This window comes from Cryptotermes secundus, unplaced genomic scaffold, assembly GCF_002891405.2.
Source record: "Cryptotermes secundus unplaced genomic scaffold, Csec_1.0 scaffold2212, whole genome shotgun sequence".
NCBI classification, from domain to species: Eukaryota; Metazoa; Arthropoda; class Insecta; order Blattodea; family Kalotermitidae; genus Cryptotermes; species Cryptotermes secundus.
This window is the reverse complement of record NW_019733354.1, coordinates 28504-49530: the sequence shown is the minus strand read 5'-3', so window position 1 is coordinate 49530 and position 21027 is coordinate 28504. Positions and strand designations below refer to the sequence as shown.

The following is a 21027-nucleotide window of genomic DNA, read 5'->3' as shown; positions in this document are numbered from 1 at the left end:
TATGGTAAATTATTATTATTATTATTAAGAATTCTAAAATTTAATTTCATCTTTTTGTTTTAAAATATTAGAATTTAAATGTTTTCTAGTTTTCAATTCACAATATTAATCAATGTATTCAGTTCAATATAGTCAATAAATTAATTGAGTTATAAATGTCGTAAATTATTATTATTGTTGTTAATTCTAAAAGTTCATTTTGTCTTTTCATTTCGAAATAGTAGAAGTTCATTGTTTTCCTGGTTTTAAGTAACAATCTTAATCAATTTATTCAGTTTATTATAGTCCAATCAATTAATTAAGTTCTAAATGTCGTAAATTATTTTTATTATTAATTCTAAAAGTTCATTTTGTCTTTTCATTTCGGAATATCATTAATAAGTTAATTAAATTACAAGTTCAATGTGTTTCTTGTCTATTAAGTCACATGTTTATTCAGTTCTCAATGTAGTCAGAAGCGTGTTCTTATTGAAATATTCGAATGGTGATGATTGATGGAAAAGTACATCATAATCATCAGTAATCTGTCAAGACGACAGGTCCACAGTCTCTTCCAAAACAATTCCTCCACTTAATGCGATCTAGAGCTTTCTCCGTCAAATGACAGTATCCTCTTCTGTCCCCGAGGTCATCCAGCATCTTCTTACGTCTTCTTTCTCGTCTTCTTGTCACTTCTCTCCGCCCCTCTATCTTTCCTTCAATAACTTCTTTTAGAAGGCAGTTACCGCGTAAGATCTGACCAATCCAATTAGCCTTCCGTTTTCTTATTTCATGTAGGATATTCCTCTCCTCACTGACTCTAAATAACACTTCTTCATTTCCCACATAATAGGTCCAACTGATCTTCTCCACCCTTCTCCTACACCACATTTCGAAGCTTTCCAGGTGTTTCTGATCTACTGCCCTAAGTGTCCAAGTTTCAGCCCCATACAAAGCAATGCTCCAGATGTAGCAATTCACTAGTTTCTTTCTCAAATTTAAGTCCAATTTGCTTCTAAGAAGATTCTTCTTCTTGCTAAATGCAGCTTTTGCCGTGGCAATCCAAGATTTAATTTCACTAATACACCTTCCATCATCTATTAACAAGCTACCCAAATATTTAAAACATTTCACATTCTCCAGTTGTTTTTGGTCTATCTTTATTGTGACTGGGGTTGGTTGTCTCAAAATTTTCATTACTTTTGTTTTTTCTACATTCATTTCCATGCCAATGCACCTTCCAATTTCGATTAGCCTATCAATCGTACCCTGTAGCACAGTTTCTTCCTTAGCTATTAACACAAGGTCATCTGCATATTTCACAGTTTGAATAATTCGCACTACTAATTTGAAGTCTCCAAGCCCATCCAGAGCTTTCTTGGTAGGGAATTCGCTGTACAAGTTGAACAGAATTGGTGATAAACAGCATCCTTGTCGAACTCCTCTTCCAATCTGCACACTTCTTGTCTCCCTTCTGTCCACTCGCGCTCTAACTTTCTGATCCATGTACAATTTACTAATCAATCTTCTTTCATGCCACTACCTGGTTCATTTTTGGTATTTCAGGACAGCTTCTTTCTGCCTGTAGATAGCCAGCAACATACTCTTATCCCAGCCTTGAACCATTTTAATTGGGAAATTATGACGAGTCTGGATATGGAAAAAATGCACGCTCTTACTGAAAACTGTCTTTTCTCTAACAGTGCTGAAACTGTTTTACCTCTCAGCAGCTTAGTAGAGGCTGTTAACAGGGTGGCAGGGTCACTTCTTATGTGGAAAGTGATAAAATTGGAACAGTTCTTAATGTCAATACTGGATGCCACAGAGTAATACCAGAAGATATTGTACACATCAAACCAGACGGCACTCAATCGATGGCAACATGTGAAGAAGACACTGACAACATATCATCAGAAATAAAGATGGCAGATGGCTGTGGTGACAAGCAAATATCAGGTGTTCATATTCTCATTTTCAATGACGAGAAACTAGGTGACTTGTGCCACTGTAAGTACTTCTTAACTCTCACCAGAAAGCAGTGCTGAGCAAGACGAAGTGTCAGAACATGATGCTCCAGATGTAACAGGATACTTCGATCAGTGTATGTGAGCTGAATATGAGAAACATTGTGATGAAGTTTTCAAACAAGTTCCAAATGTTATTGCCATAGATCAAAATCAGAACATAACCAGTGTATTGCAACAGGTTCGACCACGTATTACTCATACAGCTCATGAGTTGCTTCAATTACAGAAAAGTTGATGGCTAAATTACATAGCTGTTCTACTCTGGATGAACAGATATTGATGAAGTTTGGCATTTTAGAACTGTACTGAAATTTAACAACCAAAACAAATTTAGTCTAAAATGATAAAAACTGTCATATGAAAACTCAAATACTTCTTTTCAGATTAGTGTTTACCAGAATATAACATAATCCCCTTTCTACAAATTTAAATTAATGTACAAGGGCAAATTGAAAAGTCTTTGCCCCATTTTTTTTTCAGCCACAATGATACACAGACAGGGAAATCAAAATACAGCAATGTTCTAAGTACCTTTGGCTATTGTTCCACATAGTCACCGCCCTGGTTCAGGCATTTGTCCCATTGCACAGCTAGTTTGGAGATGCCGCTGTTGTAAAATTTGGCTCGGTGAGCGCGGAACCACCACCGGACAGTGGTTTTTGCGTCGTCAGAAATGAATCTCTGGCCTGCCAGGAACTTCTTCAGTGGACCAAACATGTGGTAATCACTGGGGGCAAGGTCTGGACTATACGGTGCATGCTCCATAATCTCCCATCCCAATGACTGCAGGCGGGCGGCAGTCCTGTTTGCCACATGAGGCCTGGCGTTGTCATGGAGGAAAACCACACCGTCCATGTGCATCCCTGGCTTTCACACGAAAGTTCTGAAATTGTGATGTGACATCTTTCACAGATTTCATGGTCAACAATTTGAGAAAGATCACTCACTCACTACAAATAGCCAGCTGACCATTTTGCTCTTCCTCATGAACATTTGTTTGCCCATCTTTGAACAGTTCTTTGCAGTTCCTTTACTCATTACATTTTAGCCATAAACCACACTTAATCCACAATTGATTTCCTGCAGCACTCATGCTTTTAGTCTCAAGACAGCAGATAACATCACTAATTTCGCAACTGGTGGGATTACTGATTGCAGGACACATCATAACTCACTCTGCAGAGAGAGATAGTGATAGTTTACAAGGCTATGAGTCATGTGACACTACCTCACATGTGTGAGCTCTCTTCCACTCCTACATTAGTTGCCTAAAATAGAGGTTACTTTCCAAATAGCCCTTGTAGTACATTATCACAATACATATCAGTACACTTGGATTTCTTCTGACAGTAAGACACAATCTCATTCATCATGCCTTGATAAATACAAAATGGAATTGAAATACACATGATATCATATGTTTTAAAGGAAGTGAGAATGATAATGTCATGTGTATGAGTGACTTTGGCCTGGGTTTGGATTGGTAACTGGATTTATTGAACTCTTACAGAATGTAACTACAAGTAACTATAGCACTATCTCAAATTCATACGCTCTACAATTCACTACAGGATGCACTCAGTCTTGCTGTGTCTTCAACAGTCATCTGGGAATGGCTTCCAACGCCATAGCTTCTTCAGCCTGTGTGTTCACACCCTTACTGGTGGGCGACTCTCTCCAAACTAACTGCCAGGCTGCCGGCCATCTCACACCAACCGTCTACTCTTCTGATTGACTCCAAGTCACTAAACTCTAGACTTGTCCTGCTTTGAACACCTCAGCACAGACAGCATAGGAAACAGTTTCCAACAGTTCTTACATTCCTGCATCATGCAGCTGTTGCACAGAGTGGCCATTACAAAAACTACAAAATCTGATGAAATAAAATGGCCATGGTAGCCAGTACTACTAGAAATAGGGCATAGTCTGCTGTACTGAGCCTAGACTGAGAGAGGCCTTGTATATATTATACATACTAGATATTAAGACTCAACTGTAAATAAGTGTACATAGTGATAGACTATGACTGACAAATGACAGACCTGACCTCTCGTCAGTGAGGGCGCCCCACATGGACAGGACAGCAACTTTCATCTAAAAAGAAACATCTGGTCATGAGCCCCAGCTGGAGCTCGACTGACTGACCGTCAGTTGCAATATGACTTTGACTTGACTGTTGCACAGACCATGCAGAGAACATCTCTTCCCAATTAGTCTACGGATGTGTTAGGAATTTGTTGCCTAGCAATGGCATTGTTTACAGTCATTGCTCAGCAATGGGTCTACATGCTACAATATACCATCCACCATATGATTGCTGCAAATGTTATGGAGAGTGTCAGTAAGAAAATGGACAATGTAAAAGCTTATGATGGAGTGATTTAATCTCAAGAACCTAAATGAAGCAGAACAGTAATAGGTTAAAATTTCAAATAGGTTTGCAGCCTAAATCTGAATGAAAAAGTATATATCAGTATGGCTTGGAAATGTATTAAAACATAAATTTCATCCAAATAAAGTCGAGTTTATTACAAATCAGAGCAGCATAAACCATGCTTTAATGAAGAATGTTAAAAATTATTAGATTAATAAAGTTGATTAAACTGTTGGCCACAGAATCTAAGAAAAATGAAAGCAGACATTATGAATAAGAAAGGAAATATCTTAAAGATAAACTCAATGGCATTGAAATAAGAAGACCAAAAATATTAGGTACTTCTAGGTGAAAGATAAAGTTATCCCTGAAGAAAGCAGTCTTCTGGGATTTGGCACTGTGTATATGTGGTGTTAACCGACGTTTCGGAGGAACGTATCGCCTCCATCTTCAGGGTAGAAGAAAAAATATAAGAAATCTGCAAGTGAAGAGACCATGAGAACCGGTAAAAGCAGACTGTGCTGGAAATATACACAGCTATGTGAGAGCAGGGAAGGAAGGGGGAAGGCAAGTATACAAGTGAAAACAGTAGTGTGNTTTTAGCAGTGGTTCCCACGGTCTCTTTACTTGCAGATTTCTTATATTTTTTTTTCTACCCTGAAGATGGAGGCGATACGTTCGTCCGAAATGTCGGTTAACACCACATATACACAGTGCCAAATCCCAGAAGACTGCTTTCTTCATAGTCACCGCCGTGAAAGCCTCAAATCTTACAAAGTTATCCCTGTTACAGGCCATGAAGACCTATAGGGGTGTGAGACATCCAAGGCTCAACATTTCCTCTAGACAATTAGCTCACAGATGGAAGTAAGGTTGTCAGCCTTACACACCAGCCGCCCTTTACCCCTGAGGAAGATTTGTGGTACTCATTCCTCTTAGAGGCTGACTTGACCCCAAGGCCACAGTGTGGCTGAAAGGATTAGGTATTGAAAAAATTCACCTCAGTCTCTCCTAAAAGGTTCGAAGAAGGAGGGGCAGCTATATTACAAGCACAACATAAATCATCAAAATACCATTCTGGGCATCAGATTCAGCAAGCCTCGACTGATTAATACACTATGACCTTCTGGCTTGTAGCACAGTGCTTCAACTAACTATGCTACTGTGTGGCCCCAGGTACTTCTAGAGAGTCCTAAATAATTTGATAAGATTCTAGAACAACATAACATACACTTAACAGCCAAAAATGAATTGCCACTGCATTAAATTCTTCCTTATACTTACTTATGGAGCTCAGCCCTTCTGGAGGAGCCGCCAATTCTGCAGCTACTCAAGAATTTAACAGCATTTTATGGAACCCGAAGGTTCATCACCGTGTTCACAAGAGCCCTCCACTGGTCCCTATCCTGAGCCAGATCTATCCAATCCATACCATCCCATCATATCTCTCTAAGATCCATTCTAATATTGTTCACCTACCTACACCTTGGTCTTCCCTGTAGTCTCTTTCCTTCTGGCTTTTTCACCAATATACTATAGGCATTCATCTCCCCCATTCATGCTACATGACCTGCCCACCTAATCCTCCTTCACTTGATCATTCTAATTATACTTGGAGAAGAGTGCAAGTTATGAAGCTCCTCATTATGCAGTTGAATTTTTCCTTATAATAAACAAATTCATGTGCAACTAACCAGTGATACATGAAGAAGCTCAAATTGGCAAGAAGTCAAAACTGTACAGACCTATGAATGAATAATCAATCAGTTTCTCATGAAAAGTTGCTGTTAAACATGTTCAACTTAAATGAATTATGAAATTACATGACAATTTTTCATAAAATTGTCCAAAATAAAATTTCATAAAAATCCATCCTACAGTTTTCAAGTTGTACTATGCACAATGTCTGTTTTTCAACTTTGCTGTAACTAACTCCATGGAACTGGCTTTGAGAAGCCACTCAAAAGAGTTTCCCAACATTTTATGTATTACCATGTATATAAGAGCTTTCCACTGGTCCATATCCTTAGCCAGATCAATCCAGTCCATCCTGCCTCGTCCTCTCTCTCTAAAACGGAGTTTAGCATTATCTTCCCACATACATCTAGGTCTTCGTACTGAATTGTTTCCTTCTGGCATTCTCACCAAAATCCTACATCAATTCATTCTCACCCCCATGTGTGCCAGATGCCATGCCAATCTCATCCTCCTTGACTTGTTTATTCTAATTATACCTGGTGAAAATGAAAAGTTACAAAGCTCTCAATATGCAGTTTTCTCCAGTCCCTTATCACTTCATTCCTCTTTGGTCCAAATATTCTCTTCAGCACCTTGTTCACAAATGCCCTCAGCCTATGATCTTCCATTAATGCCCAAGGCCAAGTTTCATGCCCATACAGAAGCACAGGCAAAACTACAGTCTTGTACAGAGTGACACACAAAATGATCTGGTATTTGATCTATTAATGAAATTTATTTCATTTACAATACTGGAAAGTAATATATAAAAAGAAATACCATTTCATGGAAATTTATTCTCTGTGAATTGAGCATTCAGTATGAACACAATTAGGTCTGGCAACTCCTTCAATATGAACCGTAATTTTGTTGATTACGTGACAGTTCCACTCTGACAGCACCAACATTCTCCAGACAATGCACAGTGCAGACCGGTCACATTTCCTCTCCAACACTGAACCATCATTATTAAACTGGTTATACAGTTTATGAATTGTTTTGAATGTAGGTGCCCACCACATTTGAAAATTGGCATGAAACTGCCTCTGTGTGACCGCAACATTTCCTGTTTCAGTAAAGAACAACATTGTTCTTATGGACTGTTCTACAAACAGTCTCCCTTTGTCAGAAACCTTGTGTAAACTGGTACATGAGCAGGAACAGCTCGACACTAGCAAACTCAGGAAGCATAAGAACTAATCTCCTTAATCTACTGTAAGTGTTACCATTAACAAAACATTGTTCACTGGATGGTTGAATAAGTAATACTAAAACAAATACTGGATCACTTCATGCACCACTCTGTATTTTCTAATTCTTAAGTTTTTAGACAGCTGACAAGAAGACAAAAGGTCCTGGACTAAATGGTAGCAAGCAATACCTGAATTCAATCTCCTCTTAATTTTCTCTTGAATCAAATTCTGATTTGCTACTGTTATTCACAAATATTTAAACTCTACCAGATTTTCAAAGGCTCTATTAGCTCTCTTTATGTTATGATTTTGCTCTGCATTTTGGTTATGAGTCATCAACAAACACCTGGTTTTGTTGGCGTTTATTTCTAGATCAACCTCCTTACTAGATTCTGTGTTCTATGTTACCATCCAGTAGATTCACAACATCAGCAGAGACCAGCAGCCAATTTGTCCCATTTAATTTCTGTCCCACCTGGTATTCCTGGACCTTCCTAAAGGCATATTCTAAAGCAAAATTGAAAAGCAATGGCAGTATAGCATCTTCTTGTTTTAGACCATTCTGGATAGGAAAATTTATCACAAATGTATACCTGTACGGACTTTCCTATCTGTTCCATTTAAACACATTTTAATGAGATTAACTACTTTCAAGGGTAACCCAAATTGTATGAGAATACTGTACAATACTTCCCTTCTAACTGAATCATAGCCTTTTAAGGAACAGCTGATGTACTGTCTCCCTGTACTCCCATTTTTCCTCCAGTATCTGGAGGTTGAAGAAAATTATAAGATANTTTTTACTAAATGTAACAGGGCGACCTCTTTGAGTTTGAATTTTAAGCGTATATTTTAATTTTAATATTAAAATTGATACAAGAAGAGAAGTGAGCAGTTCAGCATAACGAGGAAAACTGATAATGGGCGTACACGGCCGAAACATGTCGTGAATAAAGATTAAGGTGACTCTAACACTCGTGTGTTCCATTATGACGGAAAAATTGATGAAATAATTGATATTAATGCAGCAGGATTCTGGAATAGAATATCGTATGTCTGCCAATATGCTTTATCTTCAAAATTACTGATCATATTCGACCAAGATTTGGTACATACCTACAATAAGAATTTGCAAGGTAATATAAGTTTGAATCGTTTTAACAGCCATATAAATCCTATATTACGAGATGCTAAGGTAGAATTTTACCCATTTACACAGATACGGTTCCTTGTACAAACAAGTTTTCCGTGAAAATGTGTAGACCTTCATTTTACTACGTTATAAACTAATGTTTGAAATATTTTTGCGATGTTGTAAGTATTTAATAAAGCATAAAGAAAATCCGTCTCCGGTCAAGGTGAACTTTACAATTATACGTATGTATCTGCACGTGTTGGAGATAAGACCTTTGCCAGATTCAGTTAATAGAAAGCCAATGTCACTTTGGCCTTACGCAGTTCTTTTTGTTCGTTTCACCTAGTTTCGTTTTGACGTGTTCTATACAGACCGCCTAGCTTTGAAGTGTAGTTACTTTGGTTCGGTCGCTAATTGTGTTTCATTTTCGCGAATATTCGCCTTCATTTAAACAGATTCTCGAAACACTGCACGTCCGTTCTTATTCAGCATGGGAAGAATGCTTTTGCTAGAACAAAGAGACGTTGTCAGCTGAAATAATATCTTTTCACACACACTTCCATCTCCTCTGAAATAAAGCGTTCTTTCCTATTGTCCATACGCCATTGTTACTGACGTTTCTTTTTTTGCAGATACAAATATATTTTTGCCGAAACGAATCACATCACACATATCACAGTGCAGAAGATCGGAAATTTTCAATCATAGTGTTTTGTTAAATGTTATTATATTTAAAATTTTTAAACACAAGCTTTGTGCCTTAGTGAGTTCTATATATTGTAATCTATATAATTTTATCTGCCGGAAAATTTTTAAGGAAGCTGATAAATTTCGTTTCTGAGTTTCATACTAATTGAAGGTTAATCTTTTTACCAGCAAATTGGACTTAAATTTGAGAAAGAAACTAGTGAAATTCTACATTTGGAGCATGGCTTTGTATGGTGCTGAAACTTGGACACTTAGGGCAGTAGATCAGAAACACCTGGAAAGCTTTGAAATGTGGTGTTGGAGAAGGATGGAGAAGATCAGTTGGACCGATTATGTGAGAAATGTAGAAGTGTTATTTAGAGTCAGTGAGGAGAGGAATATCCAACACGAAATAAGAAAACGGAAGGCTAATTGGATTGGTCATATCTTACGCAGTAACTGCCTTCTAAAAGAAGTTATTGAAGGAAAGATAGAGGGGCAGATAGCAGTGACCAGAGACGAGGAAGAAGACGTAAGAAGATGCTGGATGACCTTGGGGACAGAAGAGGATACTGTCATTTGAAGGAGAAAGCTCTAGATTGCATTAAGTGGAGGAATTGTTTTGGAAGAGACTGTGGACCTGTCATCTGACAGATTACTGATGATGATGATGATGATCTGACAAATGCAAAGATCTAATCAGTAATTACTCATAAATCTGTTATGTCAATACTAACAATGATGATCCCTAACAATTTCACCTAGATAGACTTAGTCTTGAGAGAATATTGGATAAAATTTTCTATGAAGCGTAAACAGTGATATCCCACAATACTTGTTTCAGACAGTTTAATTGCCCTTCTTCTAAATTGGTATAGTAATACACTCCTTCCACTGAACAGGCAATTCTTCCTTATTCCAAATAGAATGAATGAATTTATGGATCTCAGACTGCAATACTTCACCTTCTGCTTGAATCAGTTCTGCCAGAATCTGATCAATGCCTGGCAATTTATAACATTTCAACTTTGCAATAGTGACTTCAACATCTAAAGGTCTAAGCTGAAAGCTGTACATATTTATATCTGCCTAACATCACTGACCCTATGAACATTCAATAACTGGGAGAAGTTGTTCCACCTATTCAAAATGTTATCGGAATCTGCAAGCAGATCACCATTCTCATCCTTTACAGACTTACTTCCAGGTTGGCAACCCATTTAAATTCATTAATTTCTCTACACACATCTCTAATGTTCTTGTACTTACTGTTCATTATAAGTTCATTAATTTTGTCATTCATATTCCCTCATTTTATTCCTGAAATGCTTACTGGCTTCGTGTCTTACATAGTTCAGATTATCTCCATTTATTTTGCTTGGAGCCTGTACTCATTTCAGTTCATAATAACATGGACTGTCTTTGGCGGAAAATTTTATATTTTCTTTTCCAAGCTTTATTAACATCCACCTCAGTGTCTTTAGTTTTCCAAACCTAAAAGCTATTTGAGATTTCAACACAATACTGCTCCTTAACCTCTACCTACTTTAATTGCTTGAGATTGAACCTTTCCATATGACCTCTGTGCATTGTTTGCTTACTCACTGCCAGCCTTTCCCTAACCTTTGCCACCACCAGGTAGTGGTATCATAATTTGCTTACCTGAATGACTAGATATCAAGTATACTTGTATGCCGTCTCCTATCTATCATATGGTAAATTTGATTCTAAATTTTTCCACCATGAGATAACCAAGTAAATATATGAATATTACCATGTGGGAACTTTGTACATACTTCTGCCAATCAGACTTTTGGATGGGGCAAAGTTCACTACTCAAACTCCATTATAATTGATAATTTCATATAAATTCTCGCTTCCAACTGGTGGTTTGAAAATGTCCTCTACCTCCTAGCAAAATTTTCATATGGTATTTAGGGAATTTATCGAATACATGTTCCAGTTCCTCATAGAAGCTGTCCTTCACATCACCAATTTCATCCTGTCAGAACAATAATATCATAGCAGTGAATCCTTGGTATTATGCACAACATCCTATCACTAACAAACCCTACCCTCTTATCTGCTGATATGATTCTCCTATGCAAAAAAAAAAAAGTCTGTACCCAATTCATGAGTCACATTCCCCTTTCCATATAAAAACATGTATTCACATGCTGATTTGGTGCCACCTATCTCATCTGACCTCCTCTGCTCCTACTAAATCTAATTTATATTCTGATACTACTTTTGCAACTGTCATGAGCACACCTGCCATATACAGACTCCTCACATGCTGTGTACAAAACCTCATGTCCATTCTCCTTAGGTCACTTACTTACTTACTAATGGAGCTGAGCCCTTCTGGAGGAGCCACCAATTCTGCAGCTACTCAAGAATTTCCCAGCCTTTTATGGAACCCGAAGCTTCATCACCGTGTTCACAACTGCCCTCCACTGGTCCCTATCCTGAGCTAGATCTATCCAATCCATACCATCCCATCCTATCTCTCTAAGATCCATTCTAATATTGTCCACCTACCTATGTGTTGGCCTTCCCTGTAGTCTCTTTCCTTCTGGCTTTCCCACCAATATCCTGTACACATTCCTCGTCTCCCCCATTCATGCTACATGGCCTGCCCACCTCATTCTCCTGTTGATCCCTGTCACCATGGCATGGTGCGCCCTCAGGTTGCAGATGGAGGAGACACCCTCTAGTTTTGGAGGGAAGCTGTGAACATATCGAATAAGCAGTCGTGGACAGCTGACATGGGGTGCCCCTCCAGCTTGGGGGTTGGGCGTGGGGCTAACAAATCCTCACCGTAAAAAATCAGTATGTTACTAAAATGAACACAAAACCTCAGACCTGGACTGATTCTCCTTAGGTTAGGTTGTTTTATCCCAAGAACTTATCCAAGTCTAGGTCCCTCTGAAACATTTCGTAACAATATTATTTCTTAGAGTGAGGAATTGGTAGCCTCATGCCCAACTGCAAACATGGAGGACCACCCTATTGGCTGCCCGTGACTTGTAACTGCTTATTCAATACTGCAACATCTATAGTATAGTTACTCATACACGTAACAATATATTCGTAGCTACCCTACACACCTGGAAGCTGCCTCCTGCATCCACAACATGAGAATGTGCCATACCATGGTGGCAAGGGACCCACTTAACAACTTTGCTTTATAACACAATAATACTGCAAGAAAAAGCATAGACATGCTATTAAACTCTAGAATGGAAGTGGTCTAGAAATAAACTCGGTTACTTAAAAATATTAAGATTAAAATACATAAAAACTAATTTTATCTGTAGTTGTATATGGACATGAAATGTGGTCTCTCATATTAAGGGAAGAACACAGAAGGTGCCTGAGAACAAAAAAATAAGGAGACTATTTGGCACTGGAAGGGTGGAGATTTCTCATTATCTGGCATGTCAGTTAGGCTTGTGTCGGTTCCTGTGACAGGAAAATGGAGAAAACTGCACTAGGAACTTCATAATTTTTATGTACTTCCCACAAAATATTATCGAAATGAGGAAGATGAGGTGGGCATGCAGGACCCAAGGAAGCAATCACAAAAGTATACAAAATTTTCATCAGACAACCTGAAGTGAAAAACCTCTTGGAAGACTTGGGCATACAGGGGAGAATATTAAAATCATCTTAAAGAAAAAGGGTGGGAGAATGTGGACTGGAATCATGTGGCCCAGGAAAAGCACCAGTGGCAGGCTCTTTTGAACACTGTAACAAACCTTAGAGATCCACAAAAGACAGAGCATTTCTTGGCCATCCACCAGAAACAAGACTGATTGTGCTCCATGGGTTGGTTATGCAGTGGACATCTTAAAACAGTGTGAAAGATGGTTTCCTAAAGAACGCCAACAGACCTTTAGTATATGTTTGGTATATCCTTCACAGAGATGAAAACATTCACCTTTGCCATTAAGTTCAAAACAGCTTGGCTTAAAGCATGTGATAATCCATCACTGAAGAGAGTACAATGAACTTGCTACAACATAATTCATGCTCATAATGTCATGCTTCTCATGAGAGAGCCTGCATGTCAAGGGCACAGTGCTATCTGTTGAGGATCCCTTTTTGGTCTCTGTCTCACGAGTGAAGATTATAAAAGCACATTGTGTTTACAGCATTCCCTGTGAATGTGGCAGAAGCTACATTGGTGAAACAGGCAGACTGCTGGCCGGGCAAATCTGCGAACACAGGCATAATCTCAAGCAAGGTCTTCTAGAGAAATTCAAGTTGCCTCAGCATGCATATGAAGAGGGCCATAAGGTAGGCTGGGACGAAGCTAGGGTCTTGGAGATTGAAAGTAACAGCAGGTACAGAAAGTATAAGGAATCAATTCACATGGCATGTTCGACTAATCCGATCAGCCAGCTCAGTTTGGATATTTCTCACTTATGGTTCCCCCTCATCAATGAAGAGGTCAACAAATCAAAATTAAAGTTTTTATGAAAACCAGTGTCTTCCGCTAATCATTCATTCATCAGTAATCTGTCAAGATGACAGGTCCACAGTCTCTTCTAAAACAGTTCCTCCACTTGATGCGATCTAGAGCTTTCTCCTTCAAATGAGAATATCCTCTTCTGTCCCCAAGGTCATCCAGCATCTTCTTACGTCTTCTTCGTCTGGTCACTGCTATCCGCCCCTCTATCTTTCCTTCAATAACTTCTTTTAGAAGGCAGGTACTGCGTAAGATATGACCAATCCAATTAGCCTTCCGTTTTCTTATTTCGTGTAGGATATTCCTCTCCTCACTGACTCTAAATAACACTTCTACATTTCTCACATAATCGGTCCAACTGATCTTCTCCATCCTTCTCCAACACCACATTTCAAAGCTTTCCAGGTGTTTCTGATCTACTGCCCTAAGTGTCCAAGTTTCAGCACCATACAAAGCCATGCTCCAAATGTAGAATTTCACTAGTTTCTTTCTCAAATTTAAGTTCAATTTGCTGGTAAATAGATACTTCTTCCTCTTGCTAAATGCAGCTTTTGCCTTGTGCAATCCTTGATTTAATTTCACAAGTACACCTTCCATCATCTGTTAACAAGCTACCCAAATATTTAAAACATTTCATATACTCCAGTTGTTTTTGGTCTATCTTTATTGTGACTGGGGTTGGTTGTCTCAAAATGTTTATTACTTTTGTTTTTTCCACATTCATTTACATGCCATTGCACTTTCCAATTTTGATTAGTCTATCAATCATACCCTGTAGCACAGTTTCTTCCTTAGCCATTAACACGAGGTCATCTGCATATTTCACAGTGTGAATAATTCGCCTTCCTAATTTGAAGTCAACAAGCCCATCCAGAGCTTCCTTGGTAGGGAATTTGCTGTTCAGGTTGAACAAAATTGGTGATAAACAGCATCCTTGTTGAACTTCTCTTCCAGTCTTCACACTTCTTGTCTCCCTTCTGTCCAGTCACGCTCTAACTTTCTGATCCATGTACAATTTACTAATCAATCTTCTTTCATGCCAATCGATACCTGTTTCTTTCAGGATCTGCATTAATTTGGTCCAGTTTACCCGGTCAAATGCCTTCTGCCAGTCTATGAAGCAAACACACAGTTCTTCATCTATCTCCAAAGTTCATTCTGCTACAATTCTCATCATCCCAATTGCATCCCTGGTTCCTTTTCCTCTTCTAAATCCAAACTGATCTTCTCCAAGTACATCCTCTATTTTCCTTTCAATTCTTCTTTTAAGTATCTTTGCTGTATGTGCAACAGGACTTATTGTGCGATGGTCACTGCATTTTCTAGCTTTTGTCTTTTTCTTTAAGGCAAACATTATCACTTCTGTAAAGTCCTTCGGCCACTCCCCAGTTTCATATATGGTGTTTATTACTTTTGTCAGTGTTTTCAAAGCACCTTCTCCCAGTAACTTGAGCACATCTCCAGTAGCCTTTCCATTCCTCATGTCGTTGATAGCTTTTTCCACCTCACTTTGTAAAATATATGGCCCTTTCTCGTCTGTATCTACTGTACTTCTTCTTCCAGTTCCACTTTCAGGGTTTCTGGCTGATTAGGTCAATCATATAGTTCTGTAATATAATTTTCCCAAATTTTCAGCACTTTCCTCTGATCTACTATTCTATTCCCTGGGAGTCTTCGATGCCAATTGTTTCAATTCCATGGTTCTCTTTCCATCCTAATTCTTTTGTCTTCATGTACATCAAATCATAATGTCCTGTCCTTTGAAATTCTATAATCTCATTGCATATCTTCTCAAGATATTCCTTTTTGGCCCTGTCCCTGGCTATTTTCAATTCATTCCTCAATCTCCTGTATTTCCTCCTGCCTTCTTCATTGCTGACATTCTTCCATTTCCTTCGCTCCTCCATTTTACTCATCATCTCCTGTGTAACCCATGGTTTTCTTACTATCTTCTCAACTTTACCAAGCAATTCACTAATAGTTTCTAACATGCATTCTTTTATATTGTTCCACTGCACTTCAGCATTTCCGCTTTCACTTTCGATTGCACTCAGTTTCTCTTCTAGGGTCTCCTACACGCTTTGTTTTTGAGCATATAACTTCTCCAAATCCCATCTAGGTCTGCACTTTTGGAATCTTATAATTTTCTTGAACCTGGTTCAAAACTTGGCAACCAGTAAGTTGTGGTCAGAGTCAATATCTGCCCCAGGCAGCGTCTTCACATCCTTCACACTGTTTCTGAATCAATGTTTCACAAGGATGTTGTCCAGCTGATGCCGCCTCCAATGCCCAGGTGCCTTCCATGTGTAAAGTCTTCTCTTTGGCTTCTTCAACCAAGTGTTGGTAACAAATGCATTAGTTTTGCTCTGGACTTTAGTTTTATTTTGAGAAGTCACCCTGGTGGCATGATTCTTTATCTGCATAATTACCTATACATCCTCTATATTTCTTACTCTCGTTTTTAACTTAATTCCTGGAACTTAATCTATACCACTGTTTTATCACATTTTTGACGTGTGCATGCTTGGCACAAAAATTTTAGCTTGTCTTTTATTGTGATTCTTATCTCCCAATGATGGAACCTGTCGTCATGTGTTTATAGGCTGTTCTCTACTAACTGGGGTTTGTCCAGTGGTTGAGACTAGCTCTTTCTAATGGACCCAACTGAGTAGATCTATCTTCTCCTATCCACCTGAGGATGGAGACAGATCCAGTCTCCGAAACGTTTTGGTTTTTGTCTTATATATATACCAGAGGATGGACAGAGTCCAAAATGAACCTTATAGTTCTTTACAACTATCCTGATGTTTTCATGGCTTTACTCAACTACCACTAATCACCTTATCATTCGACACTATATGATCTAAATTAAATAAACTATACATGAGCAAGTTCCTGTTGGAACGACTGCCGCTTGTCAGTGAAGTTAGTGCCAACTTTTGCGGACAGAGGGTGTCCCATGGTCTGTGCAATGAATCCCCGTGGCCGCTAATTTCGGTTTTATAGACCAGAGCTGCTATTTCCTTGAAACAGCTCCTCAATTATCCTAATGGTTGGTGTAGTTCCCTTGCAGACTAAATACATGGAGTTTAAGCAAAGTTTTGAAGTTTTTACAGGACTGATGGCTCAGGCTATGGTCTTCTGGGCTGTGACATAGTGTCACCTTGTATGCAGATATCGACGTTTTGGTGGAATATGCTGCCTCCACTTTCAGTGCTGAAGTGAGAACACGTTCAGTTGTATCATCATTCCAGCGACTAAGATCTAAAAATTTGTGACAATGGTACATTAGTACAAATATTATGTTTTTGGACATTATCCATCATCGTCTTCAACTAAAAATCGCCCTTTTTATTTTTCAAAACAACATTTTGGATACTGAATTCTGTATCCTTCTTCAGGTAAAACCTACTCAGTTGGGTCCAATTGATAGAGCTAGTCTCTGCCTCCGGACCATCTTAGCCAGCTGCATCTTGAGTCATTCAAATTTTCTAAAATTGGGATATACACATAGGCCCATACTGCTTATGTAAATAAGCTCTAAAAGTTTGTGACGATGGTACATTAGAACAAATGTTGTGCTTTTGTACATTATCCATCATCTTGTCTTTACCTAAAATCTGTATGGACTAGCTCTATCGACTTGACCAAGCTGAGTAACTTTTACCTGAAGATGGAGACAGATTCCAGTCTCTCAAATATTGTTTTGAGAAATAAAGAGGACAGTTTTTAGATAAAGACATGACGATGGATAATGTCCAAAAACATAATATTTGTATCATTCCAGTGGCCAACTTGCATAGATGGATAACAGATTTCTAACCTGACCACTGGAATGACGATACAGATGGGTTATTAGGAAGGTGGTCATTCAGACCATCAGGAAGGGATTAAGGTAATGGAGCCTGGTCTGGGCCAATGGGTAAAGAAAGTATGAAAATGGCCTTTTCAGGGCCACAATACTGTCGCATACTGAGGGTTCCGTGACTAATAATAATGGGTTCTGGATTTGATGATTGGGTTTATTTGTACTTGTTTACAATTACAGCTGATTATAACAGCTCAAACACTGGGCTCTATCTTGCGAATCTCTTGCTGCTGCCCAAATCTTGGACTGGTCTCTACTCTCATGAATCTCTAATCTCTACTCCTCTGATCTATTACTTGAACTCATGAACACACTGCCTTTTATTTATGCCTCACAGCCTGCATAGAAGACACAACGTTGAATGGTTCCTCTGTTGTCCTCCTGGTTGTCATGGGAATCTTGTGTTTAGCAACTTGTTACCTAGGCAATGACTGCTTCACTGCTACACGTAACAGGAACGTGATTTCTGGTCCATTGCTCAGTAAAGGATGTCCACTCTGGCTCCACTATTCTGGCTTTCAGCCGTCACATTACAATATTGTATTCTGTCATGAGACAAAAAGGAACTGTGAATAAACAGGGAGGATAGGTCCTCCTTCAGCAGGTTACTGAAGCCTCTCATCCACTCCCTGAAGTACAGAACAAAGAAGGGTCTCTGCAAAGACAAGACACATACTTCTTTCTGAGATGGAACTCCCCTATGTGGACTCACAAAGGAAGGGATGATTTCTCACCTTCCACTACCTGTCAACAAGGGCTTTGAGAAGGGCCACCTTCTCCCAATTCTCAGTTTTTCCTTCTATGATAAACAAACAGGCACCCTGAAAAGGCCATATTTTGTCTACATTCCACTTTCCTTCCTGTGACAGAAAACAGTACTGTGGCTCTGGAAACAGAACCCTTTCCTCACAATTCCATTTCTCTCCTGTGATAATATAAAAAGAATACTGGAACCCTGAAAGTGCTCCTTTCCTGCCTACCATATTCCCTGATTCAGACTGGGTTCAATTTTCTTACACCCCCAATTGACCTGAGTTACCACCACTACCCATATAATTGGAGCAGTTCCTCACGTCAACCGTACAGACAAAGGCAGCATACTCCTTCAAAATGTTATTATCTCCCTACAAGACTCCACAATGTCACAATCTACAAGAAAACAACCTGAAAAACCATAAACATATAAATTGGCATGCATGTATGTGACACATATGAATTAAATAATGCAACATCTGGTAACCTTCCAGAATGTGTTCATATTTGTGTTCTTACTTAACACAACTTTAAATTCTTACATCAAATATTTACTACACATTAATGCGAAATGCTGTTGTAACAAGAGTCTATATGGCTAACACGTCAAACTTTACATGAAGGGAGAGATTTAAGTTCACTTTGTCCACACAAAATGTGACAGTACTTATGTGCAGTGACAATCTTGTGACTAAATAAATACTCAACAATCTTTTTCCCTTTTTTTATTCCCTACAAAATGGACAAAAATACATCGTATGATGAGGCATCAACCAAACAATTACTGTCAAAACTATACTCCACGGACCTCCAAACAATTTATCATATAAAAGTCTAGAATATCTAGGGTATCTATACTGAAAGAATGAAATATGCGTCATTAAGAGCTATATATAAAACAGGTGATAAATCAGATATGTCAAATTACAGACCAATATCATTGTTGACAACTATTTCTAAGTTGCTTGAAAGAGTAATGTATAATAGGCTAAAGTAGCAAATAAATACAAATAATATAATTCCATCTGAACAGTTTGGCTTTAGGGAAATTAGGAATATGGAAATGGCAATCAACACCTTAACTAATCATATCTTAAAACCCTTAGATCAACGTAGACAAACATTAGGAACTTTTTGTGATCTAACAAAGGCATTTGATTGTGTCATTCATGATATTCTTCTGAGCAAATTGGTTGTCTATGGTACTGGTGGTAAAACTATAATGTGGTTTAAGTCCTGTCTGGAGGGTAGGAAACGAAGAGTTGAACTGTATAATAGTTAGAAAGGGAAAACTTGTTCTGGTTGGAAAACTATTAAATATGGAATGCTGCATTGATCAATATTGCGTCTCTTGCTGTTTCTGTTATATATTAATGATTTATCACTAGCTGTAAATATTAATCTCAAGTTATTGTTGTATGAAGATGATACAAGTGTACTAGTATCAGCTGATAATATCCAGGAAATCCAAACAAAGTCCAGACATGTGTTAAATTCCCTAAACCTTTGGTTTACAAGTAATGGCCTGTCTTTAAACATGAAGAAAACTAAAGTGTTAAAATCTGAAACATTTAATCATGGAAATATGCCAATGTAATTGCAGTATAAAAATGAATTATTATATGTTGCAATGAATATCAAATTTTGGGACCTTGAAATAGATAAGTTTTTAAACTGGGAAACACACATTAAATTAATGTTACCCAGACTGGGCAAGGTATGCTTCGCATTAAGAAATATGAAGTTATGTAGTAATACTGAAACACTTAGGATGATATATCACACATATGTTCATTCAGTCATGAGGTATGGGATAGTTTTCTGGGGTAACTCACCAGATGCTAAGAAGATTTTTCTCTTACAGAAGAGAACTCTTAGGGTGATAATGGGGAGATATATGCAGGCCAGTATTCAAAAAACTAAACATATGGCCTCTCAATATATATTAACTTTGAAGATTTTCATGATAAGTAATCTTGAGTATTTTATTTTTAACAATGCAAGACACAGAGGGAATCTACACGTATTACAGTCACATTTAGCAGTAAGGCAAAAAGGAGTCTATTATATGTGTGTTAAAATTTTAAACAGTTTGCCTCTCTATTTAAGACATTTGGTACAAGACAGGAAACTTTTCCTTGGAAAACTAGAAGAAATATTAATCAATAATTCGTTTTATTGAGTTGATGAATATTTGCTTTATTGTAAAGATTTATAGTCAGAAATATGTGCAAATATATTACTGTGCAATTTTTATATCTAAATATGTGGCAACTGTAGTCTTTATTGTATGCACATGTATATATGAGTAGGAAGGAGAATCATTATGTATTGCTAATTATCTTGTTGGTATAACTGTATGTGTAACATTGTATCTATTTGATTGAGGTATTCGGTTTAGAGTTTAACTATGGTCGAACTGTTGTCTCTGTAATTCTGTCTGTGATTGTCTTGTGACTGTTGTTTGACAAGTTTTATATTCAGTGCCGGTCGCACACTTATCAATATTCTGAAATATTGATGTATGTACGAGGGGGGACCCAAAAATAACTGGAATTTATTTTTGTTATTTTTTATTTTTGCATTTTTATTGAACTGTATATTAGTCCCCTTCAAAGTATTGTCCATGTGCATTAATGCACTTGTCCCAACGCTTTTGCCACTGCTCAAAACAGTGCTGGAATTCTTGAGGCTGGATACTGTTCAAAGCCTTTAGCGTGTTTTCTTTGACTTCATCCACATCACGGAATCGCTTTCCTTTCAGACTTCTCTTCATCCGTGGAAACAAAAAAAAGTCCGA

At 38.1% G+C, this 21027-nt stretch overlaps 1 protein-coding gene across 6 annotated transcripts in view; it reads right to left on the bottom strand.

The window, feature by feature from the left end:
- Positions 1 to 2504: 2504 nt before the first annotated feature.
- The window catches only part of LOC111868141 (WD repeat-containing protein 61-like), a 25582-nt gene continuing 7059 nt past the window's right edge, over positions 2505 to 21027 (bottom strand). For 3 of the 6 annotated variants that reach the window (XR_004513405.1, XR_002843461.2, XM_023858554.2), the window contains exon 3: positions 17611 to 18129. Coding sequence is in view for 3 of the 6 variants with exons in the window: in XM_023858554.2 (XP_023714322.1) it covers positions 18080 to 18129 (50 nt within the window). In the remaining 3 variants the exon portion in view is untranslated. Of the gene's footprint in view, positions 2890 to 11923; positions 13010 to 17610; positions 18639 to 21027 lie in introns of those variants that run through there. The other 3 variants (XM_033752940.1, XR_004513406.1, XM_023858553.2) reach the window with 3 other exon arrangements.